Genomic DNA, 20,448 nt, shown 5'->3' with positions numbered 1-20,448 from the left:
GAGTATTTACTTTATAGACCATCTCAGCTATTGTGAAGTGACCATATTACAACCAATTATGAATCATATATTAGATTATTTCATAAATATCCATCATGAGTTAAATTTTGTGCTTACACTGTGTCAAAATTGAACCTGCACGTTTGCAACAACCCAATCATCCTGCATGTATGGTGACAGCCTACACTATGGGACACAGATGGGGATAATAGAGCAAGAAGATACTGTTTTGGTAAGTGTAAATAGAGAACCTAATTATATTGTGAGCAGTGGTAATAAATCATCAGCATCTTAATCAAAGCACCACAGCAAAGTGACTCATCAATCACTCTAATACAGAACAACACAAATGTAGTGCGCCCATCTCGCTGCACTGATTTTGGGACACAGCACTGTGACACATTATCATTAGCACAATCAAAACCTCTTTGGACAGGGTGACACAAAGACATTGTATGTCAAATTATTATGGAGACATATCGCAGTGCAAAGTTGACAAATGAGAAAACATGTCAAGAGAAGACAATTTTAACCTCATTTTCTGTAAATTGATTGGAAAGATGACAAGAAGTAAACAGCAAGCCAGAAGACATTCCCTCATATCAAAATGGGTGTCACATTTGTCAAGTTGATAAAAATATGCTCTTTTTAGCTCAGGACTCCTTAATCGCTGTATGCACCCTTTAACTGTACAGTATTGCTTTATGATGGATGGCAAGGTCATCTCAAAGGCACGGCAGTGACATTCCCAACGTTCCTGTTAAGGTGGGAGGATGACAGATGGCATTTCAATGGAATCGATAAAATTGTGTCAGGACTGAAGGATGTTTTGACTCTTTTTCGTTGACTGCCCTATTTGAGAAACCTGTGTACATTCAACATTTTGACACCAGCATTAATAATTAATGATACAGGTATGAGATATAAGTATTTGTGCACATGATTTTTCAATAGTCAAGTGTTATCCTGTGTTTGCTGTCTACTGTTATCTGCCATTTACCTTTAAATCCAAGTGCACAATATACAAACAAAAGTATTTGGCCATGTAATCACTTAAAGGTGCATTTAAAAAGGTAATATTAAAGCTTTTTCTACGTCATGCATGCTCCACCAATGCCCAGATGAGTATGAAGAGCCCTGACTGTTTTACTCTGACAGCAACTATCAGCTTTTACCTTCTCTTTATAGTATAGAGTGTGCGGAGGGGTTGGGTAGAGTAATGGAGGGTGACGTCATGCACGTCCCCACGGATTGTGGCGTGTGACATGTGGCGTGCACTTAAGATCGGGCACAAACTCGCACGCGCACCATGAAAGAGCCTGACACAGATGCTGCAGTTGCGCTTTGGGCCAGAGGTGGCAGTCCAGAGTAAAAAAGTGACAAACCGCACGAAGATCCTTCAACAGAAAGTAAAATTTGGAGCTTGGTAGCCAAGCGAATAGCTATTAAATGAGGCTAATAATAATAATGCATCCAATTTATATAGCGCTTTTCTCAACAGTCAAAGACACGTTACAATGGAATGAATACATTATTCATGCACTCACACATTCACCCTCAAGTGACGGTGAACTACTTAAGTAGCCACAGCTGCCCTTGGGTAGGCTGACAGAAGCGTGGCTACCAGTACATGCCTACGGCCCCTCCGACCACCACCAAACGTTCGCACCATTTATACACCAATGCGAGTAGCACTGGAGGTAGTGTGTGTGAAGTGTCTTGCCCAAGATATGACACATGACTTTTGGAGAGCAGGGATCAAACAGCCAAACTTGTGGTTACTGGACAACCGTCTCTACCCCTGAGCCACGGCCGCCATGACTGTTGAAAAATAAATACAATTCCATTTAAGTTGTAAATTGAATTAAATGGCGCTGTAGTGTTTAGGCCAGTGGAAACAGCTATGAAGTCACTGCACACCACGGCATTAACGTCACATTTCTTAAAACAGTTAACAGAGCAGACCACCTCATAGAATGAACAATTATGTTTGCATGCCTATTAAAATGCATAGAAGTCTCTCTCAGGTTCATTAATCATTGTGGAATGAGAAATTAAACACAAAGGTTCATTAACTCAATGCCGAGGCAGTAAATCACATACTTGTGGGAGCTATCCTCCCTGCTAAAGCCATTAAGCTTAATCACAGGTTCTCAATTTTATGTTTTCCATTCACACTAAATGCCTCATGTAATTCTACACTCTGATAGCAGCCCAACACAGTAAATCAACATTATTGTGCCTTTTTATTGTATTTCTTTATTTTCCACAGCTGTTTTGTCTCACTGTTTGTTGCATTTACAATATAAGAGTAACATGTAAAATAATGTTATAATAGATCCTTTGGACATTTGGACAAATGACTGCCCCATGATAAATGTTAGGTGCAAAAGTGGTATTTTTCCTATTGTACAATCTCTTTCCGACTGTTATTTAATTACTAAAACATATAAAGGATATCGTTATTGAGGCTAGAAGCCTACATTGCTGTCTGAAATAATAATGGAATTACTAATGCTATACTTTGACTGCAAAACGTGTACTGCCTTATATTTTCTCGAAGTCTGTGACCAGACATAATAATGATAGTAAACAACTAGAAAGATGCTGCCCCCTATTGGTTATTTTGTGCAAACATTAAAATCGATTGACCTTGAGATTAGAATTCATTTGTGTGTGGCAATTACGAAGATAGAGGCGCCGTCAGGAATTGAAGACCCAGTTTGGGGGTGCCAACTGCAACCACTTGCCTGCGACAAACTTGACTTAACCCGTGGGCAGCATTTTATTTTGAAATGGCTTGGTCAGAACCAACAAAAAGCCCAACAATGGTCACATTAACGCCGAGGGGTACTGCGACTGCCTCAAAGTTTTGAGGAAAATGGCTGGAATCTCTGCTCTTGCATATTCATGTTGGTTAATTGAAACCTTGAAATCAGGGTCAGCCAAATACAAATATTAAAGGAACACTTTTTGTTCTTTTAAGTAAAAAGACCATTTATTGATGCCAGGCCATGTTATTCTAATTGTAATATTCACAGCAAAATCTCCTCCAATAAAAACAACAACAAATATATAATACGGACGGACAATAACATTTAGACATGTCCCGATCACGTTTTTTTTTTTTTTGCACTTGAGTCCGAGTCATATAATTTTGAGGACCTGTTACCGAGTCCTGATACCTTGACAATGTGTTAAGGAGAAAAAAGTGCATCGCAGAATATGGGGAAGCACCCGCTGATTTCAGTGGTGAATGGCCAATGATAATTATATCCTGTTTATATACAAAATAATGATAAAACAAAATAAATAATCGTAAGTATAACTTTGATGTCTTGGGGATGATCTTAAGATAATGAAGAGGCAATTGCCTCTTGAGATAAAACAAAAAAAACAAAACAAAGCTAAAACTGCTATTAGCGATATGGCTTTAGTTTTGTGTCATCCTTGAATGGTAATCTATATGAAAGAGAGCCCTTTACACTGGAAAAATAAATAAATAAATCACAGCATAAATATTTTGTTGTTTGCGTCAAAATGTTTGTTGCTGGGTTAGGATATTTTAAACATAAATAAAAAATGCATTATGAAAAAAATTATATAATAAGTGCACATACAGGATTTTGCAAATATGCAAGTATTTTGTTGTTATCTATAGAAGCATTTTTGTCATATGTCATACGTCTGGTTCGGAAGTGTGTGGTTCTCTATGTTGGTCCGAGTAGCGCAGCGCGGATGAAAATTGCGTCCGTCTCCAGCATAGTTGCCCATCCTTGTTTTGGGCGCTCCTTGTCTCCTGAGGAGGAGCGCCTAGGGCGCTTGGGCTCAGCTTTTTCAGGGCACTCTGAATCTGAATAACCGAAGTTAAAGTTGAGCAATGCTCTCAGTTTCCGAACAATCGCAATGAAACAGTGCCTACTCGGGAGTTTAAATCCGAACGCACCCGGAGCCGCCAGTCAGCCCAGACAGTGATGTCATGCTGCTACGTAGACCGGAAGTAGCATCATCGCTAAAGCGTCGAGATCACCAGCTGAGAGCGACCAAAACAAACGGAAAAACTGGATTTTTATGATGATACTTTTCCTTTGAAGACTCTGGTAGCCGACTAATGAAGTAATCAACCGACGCTCTCGAGATTCCCGTCTATACTTATTTCGATCTCATGACAAATGCTATTTCATACTAGCTTTAGCTAGCTAAGCTAGCAGTGTTGCATTGAACTGTCAACAAAGCAAGTCTGACCAAAACTATTTTTGATGTAACGAAGTGTTGTCACGTCAGACAATCGCCGAGGGCAAAAATGTAGATCAAGTTAACTCTGCTAATCTGTATTCAATGATTTATTTTTAAATCCGCAAAACAAGTTGGAGCTAGGTTAGTGGTCAAGATGAGTTGGTTTAACGCATCTCACCTGTCCACTTTCGCCAAACAAGCACTGACAACAGCTCAGAAATCAATCGATCGTGTTCTGGACATTAAGGAAGACGGCCAATGGAGTGACACAACTGTAATGCCCTATGACGGTAGGTTTTACTGAACAGTGGTTTTGCATCTAATGTTAACTGTGTAATTAAGCGCACTTCTTTTATTTTTGTTGTCAGGTGTGACATTGCCTGAAAAGTTGTCATTAAGTGGCGGATGGGGTTTGACCCAGTGGGAAGCACCACCTGAAGAAAACGTTTTAACTCTGAATCCCTCAGCGGCCATAACTACTCCTGTCACCCGCACAGTTATGGATGAATCTGAAGACTTTTTTAGTGCCTTCCTTCCACCTGGAGATGGGCAATGCATCACCACATCCCAGGTAGTTTCTGTACCCCCATCTAAAACTCAGAATCAGCCTCAGGAAAAACAAAATAATAGCATAAATGTTTTGATGAAGAAAGAATTGGAGAGTCAAAAGATGGAGTCTGCTGATTCGACTCACATATGCCAGACAAGTGGTGATAGCCAACTGGTGGAGTTTGAAAGCTCGCATCAGGACACTATTCTCCTCCAGCCAGTTTCTCCCATTGAGAACTGTGGTGACCTTACTTGCAGCCCAGATGACACAAATGCCAATACCAGCAGAGGAAAACATAACTCTGTCACCAAAGATTCTGTTGACTGTAATACAGAGTGGGCACAGATTCAGACAGAATACCCGATTCAGACAGAATACCCGGTTGGGAAAAGCCCCTCAGATTCTTCTGAACTTTGTACAGTTTCTGCAGAATCTAAAAAGTCTAAGCATTCAGATCTACCAGCCTCCCAATCTTCCAAGGATGTACATTTAGATCAGAAAGATTTAAAGACAGAAGACCGTCAGAGTGACACCCCCTCCCCTCCAGTTAGTGCCTTCTCTTCAGGAACATCCACCACCAGTGATATCGAAGTACTGGACCATGAGAGCGTGTTGAGTGAGAGCTCAGCCAGCTCCAGACAAGAGACAGGAGAAGGAAAGGCTAGCCTTCATTTGATGAATGGCTCATTCCAACTTCTTTCCGCATCTGCTTGTGGAGATTTCACTCGCCTGGAAGACTATCCAAAACTTACAGAGAGTTGTGGTTCCTCCTCAGATGCATTTGAGCGAATTGATTCATTCAGTGTACAGTCGCTGGATAGTCGGAGTGTCAGTGAGATTAACTCAGATGATGAGATCCCTGGGAGTCGGACACTCGCTTCTGTGACTTCGGGCGCTGCTCTTCCAGCAGATGTTCCATCAGGTGTATGTGAGAGGCAAGAAGGTGAAGTAGTGGAAAGTACAAATGATATGGAAGAGGAGAAAGAAGAGTGTTTCACTGGAACCGCGAGAAAGCAGTCTGTGGACGAGATGGAAGAAAGTGGACGGAGTTTAACGCCTGTGAATTGTGAGCAGCCTGAACTGCTGGCTGAGCAGGAACAGGATTCGGGGGCGAACGTGGCAAACGTTGCACAGTCTGATTTCAACTTGAATGCAGAAGAAGAGGTAATTTCACCAATCACAGAGGAGATGAAAGGTGTTTCAACAGTTCCGATTGTTGAGCTTCAAAAGGTAAATGTGTATATATATTTTTTATATATAAGTCATTGATTTAAACAAAACATTTCAAGTGTAAACGGTAATTTGTGCTGTTGTAGGTTATTAATGAACTTTCGAGCCGCCTTGAAAAGCGAGAGTCTCAGCTGTTGGTAGTCAGCAAGGACAAGGCTCGACTGGAAGAACAGTGTGACAATCTTAGAGAGTGAGTATTGGGCATTGACACAAAATTTTCTGCCTCAGAAAGCTCTGAAATTGACCTCATCACTGATATTGTCTCATTATACATACATGTACATTATTTTTGTTTTATTGCTCGTAACATACTGTGCAGGATCAGGGTTGTTTCTGTTCTCATCACTGCAATCTTGACTTTTCTTTAATTTTAAATTAATTTCAGTGAATTTATATTCACAATCAATCAAACCTCAATTGAAATTCTAAACAATAATATGTTATATGTAGCCCCACTAGCCTAAACATGGTATTCTGATTAATGTTATGCTCGTAGAATATGAGTTAAGGTGCATTCAAGGATCTTTTGTCGCTGCGGCGTCCGGGTGGATCATCTTAACTCTTTGACTGCCAGACGTTTTCAGAAAAGGGATGCCGTGGGTGCCAGCCGATTTAAGCATTTTGACTGATCTTTCAAGGTCCACAGAAAATTTTGTGTTTGGACAATGGAAACACACACACTACCAAATGAAAGATTGGACTCTCATCTTTCATCAGAAAAAAAAGTTTGTTTCTACCTTATTCCGTTTTTCAGTAATCAACAATAGAAAATGGTTAGTTTCACCCAAATGCTCTGTTTTGAAACAAAATACGGAGAAATCAAGCTTTTTGTGAAACGATATTATTTCATGCACTCTAGGGAATTTGACACCTTTTTTTTCCCATGAATGATGCCACAAACACCTACACAGTGCTTTACTTCTGTAAAACACTACCACTAACAATGAAAAAGTGTTTTTTGATAGCAAAATATGTTTATTTACATTCAACAGTGTAACAATTTGACAAAACTATTTGGCAAACTATTTACAAATGTGTGCAACCGTGGTACTATTTACAATTATGTGGATGTTTCAAATACAGTTTTTCTTTTTGTAACACTCCCCTGTGTGCAAGGAGACGCAGCAGGATTTGCACAACAGATTAGTTTCACTGCGATTGCAGACGGTACACTTTTTTGCTGGCTTTTTTTTCCGGGGAATAGCAAGTATATACTGCAGTGTGTGTTTGGCCATGTTGCCATCAAGTCTACTCTCAGATCATGATACGGTGACGTTACGGTGGTATTACGTCTGGCTTCCTCATGTCCTTCTGTTCCTATACCGGGTGGTAAGAGATGTTCTGATCCATCGTATCCACTCCATTCATGGTGGCATCGTAGTCCAGACCCAGTGTCTTCTCCGTGATCAGACTGTACCCACTCCTCCGATGAATATGCATTGGACTCATCGTCCGATTGAACGTCCGCCTGAGCGTGCTCAGTTGTGCTCCGCGTTTTCCGGCGTTAGCATCGCTAGCCGGTGAGGCTTTATGACGTGATCATAGCCGCCGCGTCAACGCTTCCAACTTCGGCGTCAACCTCGGAGTCACCATCATCATCATCGTCGTCATCAATGTGCTCTTTAGCATTGGTCGATGCTTTTCGTCTTTGAAAAAAATGCTCAAGCGTGAGCTGCTTGCAACCGGTCGCCATTATGGCTTCCTCAGCCATTGTCCCCTCAACACTCTAGCTCCGCCTCACGTCTTCAACTGACGCCTACCCAATCTTGTCCAAAGAGAGTCATCGCTGCCATCTAGGGGCCAAAAATAGGCATTTTACTAACTAGATTTGCTTGATACTTTCAGCACAGCTGGCCAAGGCTTTCCTCCACCCATTTCCAAAAAAAACACAAAAAAAACTTGGTGAACGTCTTTTAACTTCTTTGGCGCTCCTCCGTAGGATTTTACTAAACGTTATTTAACGTTTTTGGCAGTCAAAGAGTTAATGGGTAGTTCTCGATCCCGTCAATCAGTCTGCTGTAACGATGTCGTGCGTGCTCGTTCCTAGCTGCGGATGCGCACTTCGAATGTTTGTAGCATGTAGCCGCTGAGCTTTGGACTCCGCCATTCATCATTGTAGCTCCACCGTTCTAACCGTACTTTGAAAATGTCTGAGAGCCGGAAAAGGACATCCGGCTGCAGAGACTGAAAAAGATGAGCCCGACATTTGATAGGCGTTTCTCCCGGACGAGCAGGAGAGCTGGTAAAATGGTCTTCCTCATGCGCATTTTAAAAAAAGTGACAAATGGACGTTTGACGAGAAGATCCGTAAATATACCTTAAAGCAGCAAAATCCAGCCATTTTTATCCAACTTAGAGGGCGGCCATTTTGCCACTTGTTGTTGACCGAAAATGGCATCATAGTTGCTCAGGGCTCAAGTAACAACCAATCACAGTTCACCTGTTTACTGAAGCTGAGCCGTGATTGGTTCTTACCTCAACCTGAGCAACTGTGATGTCTTTTTTTTTTTTTTCACAAACGTAATATTAATCAGAATGCCGTGTTTGGACTATTGGCGGACACATGAAACATATTATAAAGAACATATTTTGGGTTAACTTCCCCTTTAATGGGTTTAAATAGAATATTAAATAAATAAAAAATATTGAGCTTTTACACTAATGAAGGGGTCTCCGACCCCGGTCCTCAAGGGCACTTATCCAGCATGTTTTTGTATGTTTCCCTCCTCCGGCACACCTGATTCAAACTATCAGGATCGCTATCACGCTTCTGCAGAGCTTACTGATGAGATGATCATTTGAATCTGGTGTGTTTTGAAGAGGGAAACATCCAAAATATGCTGGTTATCTGCTGTCAAGGACTGGAGTTGGTGACCTTGGCACTTCACTTATATATGTCTTCTCCTTACAGTGAAGTTATAACTCTGAAGGAGGAGAGCTCCACAGTCCAGTCCTTAAAGGAGGAATTTACACAGCGCATAGCAGACACTGAGAGGAAAGCTCAGCTGGCTTGCAAAGAGAGAGATATAGCCAAGAAGGTAATTTTGATTTGATATACATTTTATTGAATTAATACATTTTCTATCCAGATACTAGAATAATCTCAATATTATTAATAGGGAAAATCTACAGCTTGCCACAAGTGTTTGTTTCAAGGTTTGCGTATCTTGACAGGAAATTAAGGGTCTGCGAGAGGAGCTTTCTTCAAGACTTCACTCCAGTGTTTCATTGGAGCTTATCAAAGAGAAAGAGGAACAGATCAGAGGCCTGCTGGAAGAGGGTAAGTACTATAAATGTACTATAAACACTAAATACAGTAAATATAAGCTTGGCACAGTTAACTTTTAACTTCTAATGTTAATCTGTCAGCCATCACAGTTCAATAGCGAGCTGTCTTTAAGATCCAAGGCGCTACGTGTATTGAGTTTCTACGTCAATTCCGCAGCTAAAAATGATTTTGCCATGTCGCTGCCCTTATGTTGAAGTATTCGTTTACCGGTCATTCCTTTTCCCTGAGCACAATAATGATCAGAGTACTGGTGCTGACACATGCGGGGTATTCTTGCTTTAAACATTTCTGGGGTTAGTTCTCCAAGTCATCTGGGATTGACCCCTAGCTCTCTAAACAGGATCTTGAATGAAATCAAGATGAGAAGCACAGAAGATATACATTTTGCCTAGTGTCTTACATAGTTTTTATTGTTCTGTTATTGTTGTAATTTTAAATGACAATATAAGGCCAGCTGATTGCCTCAATTTGCAAAATTATTTAACTTGATGTATTTTTATTTTGGGACTTTGACTTTATAACCAACTGCATTAGCATGATTCACGAGGCCTAAACAAATCTGATTGTAAATAATTTTGACGCTACCTTGTCACAGGCTTTTTAATGTAATTAGCCTGGCCACCGTTTTGGAACATTGCCCTCCCATTTGCCCAGTTTGTCCTCAACAATTTATTGCAGAAGTTATTCAGTATGGTGTGTATGAAGTAATTTTTCAATGTCAGACAAGGGCTCAACAACCCATCAGCTGGCTCCAAAACTTTCTTTACCGCTTATCCACGGCACACGGGTGAGCTGCAGAATATTACCCAAGTTAGGGTGAGAGATGGGGTACACCCTGGACTGGTCGCCAGCCAGTCATAAAGTACAGATCAAACCATCCATTCTCTTTACCACTTATCCTCACTGGGGAAGTCCTAGAATAAAAGTATCTCTTGGTAAAATGAAAAACCGCAACAGACGAGAACTCAAATCACATCTATATGAATGCTTGCTTGAGCTCATGACTCAACATTCATCTTGTGAGTGAAATGCTGCTCAGGAGTGATCAATGTTTGCCTGTTTACATTTCACTTATAGGTGAAAAGTTGTCCAAGCAACAGCTTCAGCATAGTAACATCATCAAGAAACTGCGTGCGAAGGAGAAGGACAGTGATGCAAGACTCACCAAGCAACAGAAGAAAATAAAGGAAGTGGAGGACGAGCTCAGGCATCTGCAGCAGGTGGGAGTTAGTGCAGTGCTGCAAAGCTTTCTGCAAAAATGTCACCCTTTAAAACCTATAGAAATGCTTTGTTGTCTCAATAAAAGAAAAACTAAGGATATATATACCTTTTGTTTTTCCTTTAGACGCAAGGACTAACATGCCACTTACTCTTGTTACTAGCAACAATATATTAAAAGATATATTGAAAAGCAATTAAATCAAAATGTCTTATTGATTTTGAAAGAATACACCTGAAATGTTTAAGTTCATGTAGTGATTACTTCACAACTTCCGCCTACTAGGCTTAACTTGGCTCCTCCGCCACAAAGCTTCTCTCCAGATGATGACTACTTTTGTATAAGAAAGGGCTTTCATCTTGTACTATGTTGGTTCCAAGAATGAGCATAAAAAGATTGACTAATGTGCTGGTAAATCTTTAATTTAAGTTGAGATGGTCAATCTTTATGGCTTTTTGTGGAAGTGCACATAGAAGGTTTCAAGCACTCCTTATGGAAACGTAGGCTTCCTTTTCCATCAAATGGCTTTGCTGCCATCTTGCGGCACATTTGGGCGTTTCAGAAAAAAAACACAAAGTAGTGAAGAGTTCAATTTGTCAGCGAATTATCAAGGGTAAGTTCCCCTAATAAATCTGTGAATAGGTGAATTTGCAATTCTAATGAAATGTGACAAGGCAGGGGTACCTTTTGCAACTGATGGAACATTCTAAATTTTCCCAAACTTAACAACATAACCTTGTTAATGATACAAAACAAAATTATAAAGACATAATTCATGAAGAAAGAATAACATTTATTAGTTTTATACGTATAGGTGCTAGTTATATGTACTGTTTTTGCTAATGGAGCAAAATAAGTTTCTCATCATTGATTATTTCATTAACTTAACTAGTAACATTTATTTGAACTGTTAGGGTCAATGTTCAAAAAATGTGCTACCAGGAATGAAGGACATTCAGGAAAAAAAACTGTACTGTCCTTTTTTTTTTTATGGATTAAAGTGGTGTATTTTGGGGGTTTGAAAATTGTATATAGGTTTTGGAAGAGAAGGAAGAAGTGGAGAAGCAGCATAGGGACAACATCAAGAAGCTGAACTCAGCTGTAGAGTGCCAGGAGGAGCAGCAGAGCAGGCTACAGACAGACTCTGAGGAGCTGCTCGAGAAGAACAGAAGTCTCCAGGCCGCTCTGGATAACTCTTACAAGTAAACAACATCTTACGCTGATTCTGTTGAATATTTGGGACTACCTTAACTCATTCACTGCCATTGGCGCCTATAAACGTCAAAAATTCATTTGAACTATTTCTATTAGTTTAACTTTTTTTTCCACTTTTGTTAACAAGAGTATAAAAACCTAAACATTTTTCTAATAATCTTTTATTTTATTTTTTTGAAAAGATTTTTAAAAAATGAGGGGCATCAGGCGATTATTATTTTTTTTATTGTAATTGCATGACTTCAATAGTTAACTCACGATTAATCACAAATTTTACATCTGTTCTAAATGTACAATATTTTTTTTCCTAGGTGTTAACAAAAGTGGAAAAAATGTTAAACTAATAGAAATAGTTCAAATGAATTTTTGACGTCTATTGCCGTCAATGGCTGTGAATGATTTAAGATGCTTGTAAGCATACTTTGAGTACTTGGACATGTGCATGCAAAAGTTAGAGAAGCTAAACTTAAGTTGTGATGTAAAGGTTGAGCTTTTTTGTGAGTAGTATATGTTTAGTCATCTCTCACCTTTTTGTTTACAGGGAGCTAGCAGAACTTCACAAAGCCAATGCTAGCAGAGCCAGTAAGGTTGAAGAGGCAGCTCTGGGTAGGGAGATACAAGCCAGGGAGCTGCAAAGCTTGGCCCTTGTAAAGGCCCAGGAGGAGGCCCGAGTGCAGCAAGAGCTTCTAGCCAATCAGGTGACACGCCTTCACACACAAATCAGATCTGTTGGCTTGTTCGCTATTGTCATGTATCAATGCTGACACAGTAGTAAGAAATGCACAATAGATTGCATGTTTAATCATTCTCCTAAGTTACACAGGACTAAAGTAGTATCATTAAGAACAGTTCATTATTGCATTTGAGCAAGGCACCAAACTAGTCAATCTAATTTTAGGGGCCCAACATCGACTGTCTCTTTGTGTGCTCATTCAGTAACTCTCAATGTGATGCACAGGTGAGTGACTTGAGATTGGCGCTCCAGAGGGTGGAGCAACAGCAGGCAAGGAAAGAAGATTATTTAAGGGAGGAGATCAATGAATTACAGAAGGTAATGTAGTAATGTTGGGTCTCATTCTACAACTCTAGTTCTCCTGTTATGCCACTTTTTCGTGTCTTCTTCCACAGAGGCTCCAGGAAGCCGAGTCAAGGAACCAGGAGCTCAGTGAAAGTGTTACTTCAGCAACGAGACCTTTGCTGCGTCAAATTGAGAATCTGCAAGCTTCACTGGGTGGGCAGACGGCATCCTGGGAAAAACTAGAGAAGAGCATCTCTGATAGGCTTGGTAAGAGTTGAATGCTTTTCTGCGTGTGGAGAAAACCTCAAGGTATGCACCAAAATGATTATTTTGGGAAAAACACCGTACCAACTTTAGGAAATTATTTCTTGATGTAAATCATGCTTTTTTTTTTGACTGCTATTACGTTTGTTTTAGTCCTTGTACTATTTTGCTGTCTGTTTACATTTAATGCCACAAACTAACTACTAACTAACCTAATTTGTAGAGTGTAGAGAGATAAGTAGGTAGATTGACAGATGGTTACTTTTCATTCACAAAGAAAATTCACGGTTTCACGCTACTTATTGTGTTTGCATTTAACAACAGGTGTGCTATGTAGAGCGGAAAATCTGATTTGACGTAAAAATAATCTTATCCTCCTTTTTTTTTTCGTACTCTCAGTTGAAGCCCAGGCACAACTAGCCGTTGCAGTTGAGAAAGAACGCGCAGCAACAGAAGATTTGCTCTCTATTAAGTGCCAGTTGGCCTCACTCGAGTCCCAAAATTCCCTTCTTCGCCAGGAGAAGGTCAGGTTGCTGGCACTTGTGGAGACTGAGAAGAGCAGAAGAGAAAAAATGGAAGATGAAAGCAGCAGGTAGTAAAGTGCAGATTAAAAACCTATATTAACTTATTATGTTGATACATCCACCCATCATCATAATCATAACTACATTTTTTTTTTTTTACTTAGTGACATATAGGAGCACAAGCTTTCAAATATAAATCTATATACAAAGGTGACTCAAGTAGCATAATGTCACTTTGTAATGTGAGCGTGTTTGGTAGTTTTAACTTGCTTAAAATGAGCAAATTGCCGAAACAAAGGATCACAAACACGAATTCAACTTAGACAGTGACGTTACTTGGCTGTAGATCTGTCAAAATTAATAAATTAATCGACAATCATTCGATTATCAAATTAATAGACAGCTATTTTAACTCATTCACTGCCATGAATTCATAAAAAAAAAAAGATTTAATCGCATGACTTCACTAGTTAACTCATGATTAATCACACATTTTATATCTGTTCTAAATGTACAATATTTGTTTAAGATATATAATAGAAATAGTTAAATAATTTTGGGACGTTTATAGCTGTCAATGGCAGTGAATGAATTAAAAAAAAGAAAAAGAAAAGATTATTAAAAATTAGGGGGACGGGTGATTAAAATTTTAATCGTAATTAATCGCTTGCCTTCACTAGTTAACTCACAATTAATCACAAATTTTATCTCTGTTCTAAATGTACAACAAAATTCTAGGTTTTCATACTCTTAACAAAAGTGGGGGAAAAAATGTAAACTAATAGTAATAGTTCAAAGGAATTTTTTTTTACGTTTATAGCCGTCAATGGCAGTAAATGAGTTAATAATTGAGTAATTGTTATCAGCAAATCGACAATAATTGTTCACTGATTTTTATAGTCCTTCATGAAAGAAGACTGATTATATCTTCTGTCTTTAATCAAAATAAGTCATTTTCAAACAGTGTTTACTTTGGATTATTATTTCTTTTTTTTAACCTTTATTTAGTCAGGCAAACGAGATTAAGAACAAATTCGTATTTACAACTGTGGCCTGACAAGAGGCAACACCTCTTAAGGGAAAGGGGAAAAAATGGGGATAAAACAATAAAACAGCAAAAACAAGCAAATACACTATACAAGAAAACAATAGCATAACCATAAAACAGCTAAACATACACAGAGATGAATCACGTGTCAAGGTGTGACAAAGCCAATTTCAATGACATTCAAAAACAATGGCCAAATTGGTAACATAGTACAACATCAATCCCCCCTTTTCTTTTTTAAACAACAATACGAAGTACGAAATAAACGCCAATCACTGAAATAAACCGTAATCAGGAAAAAAAAGCAACATTAAAATGAATCTGATTAGTTGATTAACCGATTCTAAAAATATTAGATCGTGACAACAACCGTAACAATTGAAATAATAAAAATCCAACCTTGATTTAAGAGTTAAATTGTTGAATTGGATAGAAGTACTCAGACAATCTCCCCAATTGTTTATATGTGAAGCTATTGCTTCATGGAGATTTGATCCGTTTGGATTAATGCAGTTCAGTGCAAAGATTAAGACAATGTATCACTTGGTAAAGAACACACCATGTAGATAAAATGCAGATGGTGTCCTGAATCTTTTAGTCTTGAATTTTATTGACCGAGCATCTTTTGACTTCTTTCAATGTAGAGAGCATATAGAGTTGGCAAATCTACAAGAAAAACACAATCGCGTGCTCGAAGAAGCAAAGAAAGAAAAGGTATCGTTTTGCTCCCCCCCACTTATTGCTCTAGTCCTCCACAAGGTGTCTTGTTTACTTAAAGTATTTGCCCCTTTCTCCTTTACCAGCTGCTGCTTACCAATCAACTAGAGATGGAGAAAATGAAGGTGGAACAGGAGAAGAAAAAGTACTACTTGGCACAAGAGGCACTCAAGGAAAAGGTTTGCACTATTCAATTGAATTTGTTTCCATTGTGATCTCAAACATGTTCTCTAATGTTGTTGTATTTTCTTTCTGTTGCGGAGCAGAAGAGCGTAATGCATGATCTGCCACCTTCTTCCACGCCCTCACTGTCCCGCTCAAGCTCCATAAGTGGAGCTGACAATGCTGGTTTGCACTCCTCTATATTTTCACAGGTACACTAGCAAGACTAACAATACGGTTTCCTCAAACTCCACTTAAATAGGAGGCATAACTAAATTATGTTAAAGTTCTATGTGGAGATACAAAGATAATTTTACGTGAAGTGAGTGTCTTCCCTACTTATTAGTGTTTCTTTGATATTGTATGTGTCTCAAGCACATTTTCCCACCCAAGTACAAGACACTTGATTTTGAGTATGTGCTGATCCAATACCTCGGCAATGCATTAACTCATTCAAACCCAAAAACGTGTAAAAATGTTTTAGAATACTATGTCCTTCCCTCCCCAAAACGTGTTTACACGCTTCAGATTTTATTTTATTTTATGCAAGAGCATACAGAAGGCTTTGATGCAGCTTCTGACATGAAGAGGTGGCTTAAAGCAATGGTAGTTCTTAAAATAAATAAATAAACGGACGGCAGGTGGCAGCAGAGTATAATAGATCAGCCAGGGCCATGTTGCAACAAGCTCTTTTTGTCAGTGTTTTCACCAGGAATGTGAATATTGACAAAACTTAGCCATATTCTAATGCTAATTGCTGCAAAATAATTGTGCCGTGTTGCTTATTCAATGGGGGCTTTTTTTTGCATTTCAGCAGCAAACAATTTGCTATGACACGTGAGTTGCTGAATAAGAAGTTTGATCGCTGTAAACTAGCGTAGCTGCTACACGCACACACTTGCCTTGTTGTCTTCCGCGTCCTCTTCTCTCGCTGGCGCACACACACCATATGGAGATCACAATACTGCTTTCCGCTAACACTTTGTGCCGTTGCCATTATTCCTTGCCGCTGATTTGAAATAGCATCGACCGGGTTAGCCTCAAAACGCTAGCTTTCGGCTACTGCTCATGAATTAACATTGAGGCGGAACGCTCACCCCGGCGTTCAATTCATAAATACGCTTGCTTGCAGCAATTTTTTTTTTGTTTGCTTGCGTGACCACAACATCCTATTTCGGCAATATTTTTTGGGGCTCCAATTTTATTTCGGACGAATGCTGAAAATGCATATTTTTCAAATTTTCGGTGGCCGAATATTGGGTGCATCATGAAGTGAATCTTCTGTTTCAATTTAATTATAACTGTTTTGATTTAGTTATAACTATTTAGAATTGGACAAAATTGCTTTGATTTACTCAGTATAGTTTTGTGTGAGAATTCAAATGATGTGAGGGGGGTGGTTTTCTCTTTGTGCTCTCCTGAGAACATGTGGTGGGGGCAAGCGAATGTGTTAATTAGACCCCTTTGTTTATACTACGGCTCCCCAGTCTCTCTCTGTCTCTTCTGTAAACAACGTCAACCCTTATCTGATTTCCTGTGTTCCATCTTGTGACTACGAGGGCGAAGAAAAAGAAGGAGGTACCATGTGACTAACTGGGAGTTTTTTTTTTGCAAGGACAAAGAATATGAGGGACGAGCAGAGGGTTGGGCGTCACAGTTGAGAATCAAAAATGGCGCGGGTGGCTGCATATTCTCACTGTCCACAAATTTGTGAATAAAATCCTTAGGAAATGCCTGAATTCACTGATCTCATTGTATGTTTTGATAATCAACATCATGAACACGGAAGAGTAAGTATTCATCTTACTTCAATCACTAATGTGTTGTTCTTGACTTGTTGCACTTATCTCCAAAGGATGATTCTTTAGACCATACAATGGGAAGTGGGACCATGTCCGTGTCGATGAGCGGGACCAACTTGTATGAAGCCGCCCGGCTGTCTGGTGGCTCCAGCGTCATAGAGAATATGCAGTCTCAACTTAAATTGAGGGAAGGCGAAATAGCACAGTTGCAGGTAGCGATGAACACAATTACACACAAGAGCGTATATAGACATGGACGCTCATGTTTGATTTGTCCATGAAACACTTGCCTTGTTAGCTGGAGATTTCTAGCCTGGAGAGGAGACGCTCTGTGATGGCAGAGGAGCTGGTACGACTCACCAATCAAAATGATGAGATGCAGGAGCAGGTTGCAGAGATCCCCAAGCTGACAATTCAACTCAAGGTGAGAACTAACAGACAGACATTCCAAACGCAAATCTACAACATATATTTTGGGGATTTTTACAGATTGGTCTTCTTTGCTTAATTTGTTTTTCAGGAACTGGAGCAGAGGCACAACACCATCTTGCAGATGTATGGAGAAAAAGCTGAAGAAGCAGATGAGCTTAAGCTGGACCTTGAAGATGTCAAGAGCATGTTCAAAACCCAAATTGATGAACTGCTGAAGAACCAGAAATAAATATATTACACTTTGAGTGTTTGTGGGGGGTTCACAGAGTAAGACTTTAAAACGAATGATCATTTGTATTATAAATAATTTTATTTTGGTTAATAAAACAATATTCTGGCAGGAGTTTCCATGAAATCACGTAGTGTACTTTGCATAGCACCAAATCCGTATGAAGGATACACTGATTGTCCAGATGAGAAATAAGAAAAGTAATGTATGAACAACCTTAGTGAAACTTCCAGGCATAGCAACTCCGCTACGGCTTCTGCAGACATCGAGGTCTTAATACCGTTGGGCAACTGTTTGAAAAATAAATATCTCAGAAGGCTACTGACAGCATCAGGGAAATTCTTTTGTGACCAATGAAGTTATCTGCCAGGAGAGTTAAAGATCTGTTGCTTCCTCAACACAATTTTATGGAGCTTTGTACTCAACCTCAACAAAATTTTAGGCCATTCGGACAGCCCATGATGGCCCAACACACACTTCAGAGTACAGTATATTGCCCCCAGCACCCCCCTCCACACGCACACACACACACACACACACACAGACCTTATTTTGTAATCCATGTTTTGCTTCTCTCCATTTCATCTTTGCAATTGTATTGATATGGTGAAGGTTTTTACACTGAACAAATTCTTCCCGGGTTTCTTTATTTAAATATTAACAGATGTACAGTGCATAGAAATTATATTACTATTGTTTCACAGCATAGCCATATCAGTGTGTGCTTTGTTGTTGAGATCTCAATGTAAATGTATAAATATATGAATAAAGTTTTGAGTAGTGGGGGGAAAAAATTCTCACTCAGTTCTTAGTCATTCTTGATCATTTGTCAGCGACAGAAACACACATTTTTACGGTAACGTGACAAAGTCCTTTCACAACAAAATTAGTGACCATAAAAACTACGGGTCAAAAAGTTGCCGTGGCGTGGCCCACTATCGACTATATGCCATGGAGGAGGCGAGACTTCTGGGTTTTCACCCAACAACTTTGTTTCCGTTTCCGGTTTACGAGGTGTGGGCTGCGTCCCAGAACTTGCGCTTCCGCCTTTGTGCCCCTCGGTTGCGCGTTCCCGTCGACGGGTGCAAGGCAGCGAGTGTGTAGTGTCTGTCTCAGTGTTCGAAGCATTTCAGATAGCATAGATCGGCGGGAGTGCGCAGTTGGGAGGCCCAGGGTTGGGGGTGTGAGTGTAGGAACTGGGCCAGCAGTGGCTGGAAACGGCTCTGATGTGTAAAACCCGGAAGTTGGAAGTCCGCTGCATTTACCCCATTGTTTTATGTTTGTAAAGGATGATAATAGTTCCCAAAATGTCCCTTATGAGTGATTGGAAATTTGAACATTTTGAAATATTCAAGAAATTTGGATAAAAGTAAAGCTGTATTAAAAAAAAACCTCTTGAGTCGGGAAATTTTATTGCGAAGTGTGGAATTTGGGGAAAATTGTATCCCTAAAATATGGTGCAAAACTAACTTGTAAAAATTGTTTGTACCTGTAGAAAAAAGTCTAAATTTGTATCCGTAAAAGTTGTGATTTGTACCTGTAATAAAAATTTGTACCTGTAAAAAAAAAAATAAAATGCGTAAGTGTAAAAAAAATAATCTATCTGTAAAAAAAAAATGTACTTGTAAAAGTCATGATTTGTACCTGTACAAAAAAATGTTTGTACCTGTATTGAAAGTGTAAATTTGTATCTGTAAAAGTTGTGATTTGTACTTGTAGAAATGACAACTTGTAGTCAAAGAAGTCGCCACTAGGAGTCAAAAGTGCTTTTTCTGCTGCTGTCCAGTGATGTGAGTTTTGCACCAAATATCCCGCTACAAATGTAGCAAAACTGATTTGTACTTGTAGAGCGCTGTGATTTGTACTTGTAGAAGAAGAGGGCGGGCTTTGGAGGATTTGGGCGGGCTAAAGCGCAACCTCATTGGTTGAGCGAACGACAGTGGGTTGAACTCAAATGACGCCCATTTTCACGCCTGGGACGTCCTCTTCTTCCAAAATGACGCGTAAACTGGTGTGGGCCGGTGGCTACTGTGTTTGTTTGGAATTGCGGACTTGTGCATGGGCGTCATTTGAGTTCAACCCACTGTCGTTCGCTCAACCAATGAGGTTGAGCTTTAGCCCGCCCAAATCCTCCAGAGCCCGCCCTCTTCTTCTACGAGTACAAATCACGGCGCTCTACAAGTACGAATCAGTTTTGCTCCATTTGTAGCGAGAGATTTGGTGCAAAACTCACGTCACTGGACAGCAGCAGAAAAAACACTTGTGACTCCTAGTGGCGACTTCTTTGGCTACAAGTTGCCATTTCTACAGATACAAATCACAACGTTTACAGATACAAATGTACAGTTTTTGTGCAGGTACAATTTTTTTTGTACAGGTACAAATAATGACTTTTACAGGTACAAATTTGTTTTTACAGATACACATTTTTTTTACACATACACATTTTTTTATTACAGGTACATTTTTTTTTACATATACAATTTTTTTTTACAGGTACACATTTTTTTTAC

General features: G+C 39.5%; 1 protein-coding gene across 1 annotated transcript; it reads left to right on the top strand.

Moving 5' to 3' along the window:
• The first annotated feature begins 3,977 nt into the window (after positions 1 to 3,977).
• Positions 3,978 to 18,746, top strand: tmf1 (TATA element modulatory factor 1). The gene is made up of 17 exons (XM_077573856.1): positions 3,978 to 4,526; positions 4,605 to 6,016; positions 6,103 to 6,206; positions 8,928 to 9,054; positions 9,191 to 9,296; positions 10,383 to 10,525; positions 11,560 to 11,726; positions 12,281 to 12,437; positions 12,698 to 12,790; positions 12,868 to 13,024; positions 13,421 to 13,613; positions 15,238 to 15,307; positions 15,397 to 15,489; positions 15,577 to 15,684; positions 17,328 to 17,486; positions 17,573 to 17,698; positions 17,795 to 18,746. The coding sequence occupies exons 1-17, from the start codon at positions 4,391 to 4,393 to the stop codon at positions 17,933 to 17,935; spliced, it is 3,492 nt and encodes a 1,163-aa protein (XP_077429982.1). The 5' UTR covers positions 3,978 to 4,390; the 3' UTR covers positions 17,936 to 18,746.
• The last annotated feature ends 1,702 nt before the right edge of the window (positions 18,747 to 20,448 follow it).

The sequence above is a fragment of the Vanacampus margaritifer genome, chromosome 8 (assembly GCF_051991255.1).
Source record: "Vanacampus margaritifer isolate UIUO_Vmar chromosome 8, RoL_Vmar_1.0, whole genome shotgun sequence".
Classification (NCBI taxonomy): domain Eukaryota; kingdom Metazoa; phylum Chordata; class Actinopteri; order Syngnathiformes; family Syngnathidae; genus Vanacampus; species Vanacampus margaritifer.
The sequence above is the reverse complement of the archived record's forward strand: the minus strand, read 5'-3'. Positions and strand labels throughout refer to the sequence as shown.

Bases quoted from the DNA above. Each gene is read 5' to 3' on its own strand.
- tmf1 (XM_077573856.1), top strand. From the start codon at position 4,391: ATGAGTTGGTTTAACGCATCTCACCTGTCCACTTTCGCCAAACAAGCA. The intron at 6,207-8,927 runs GTGAGTATTGGG...TTCTCCTTACAG, and splicing joins CAGTGTGACAATCTTAGAGA to TGAAGTTATAACTCTGAAGG. The intron at 17,699-17,794 runs GTGAGAACTAAC...TTTGTTTTTCAG, and splicing joins AGCTGACAATTCAACTCAAG to GAACTGGAGCAGAGGCACAA.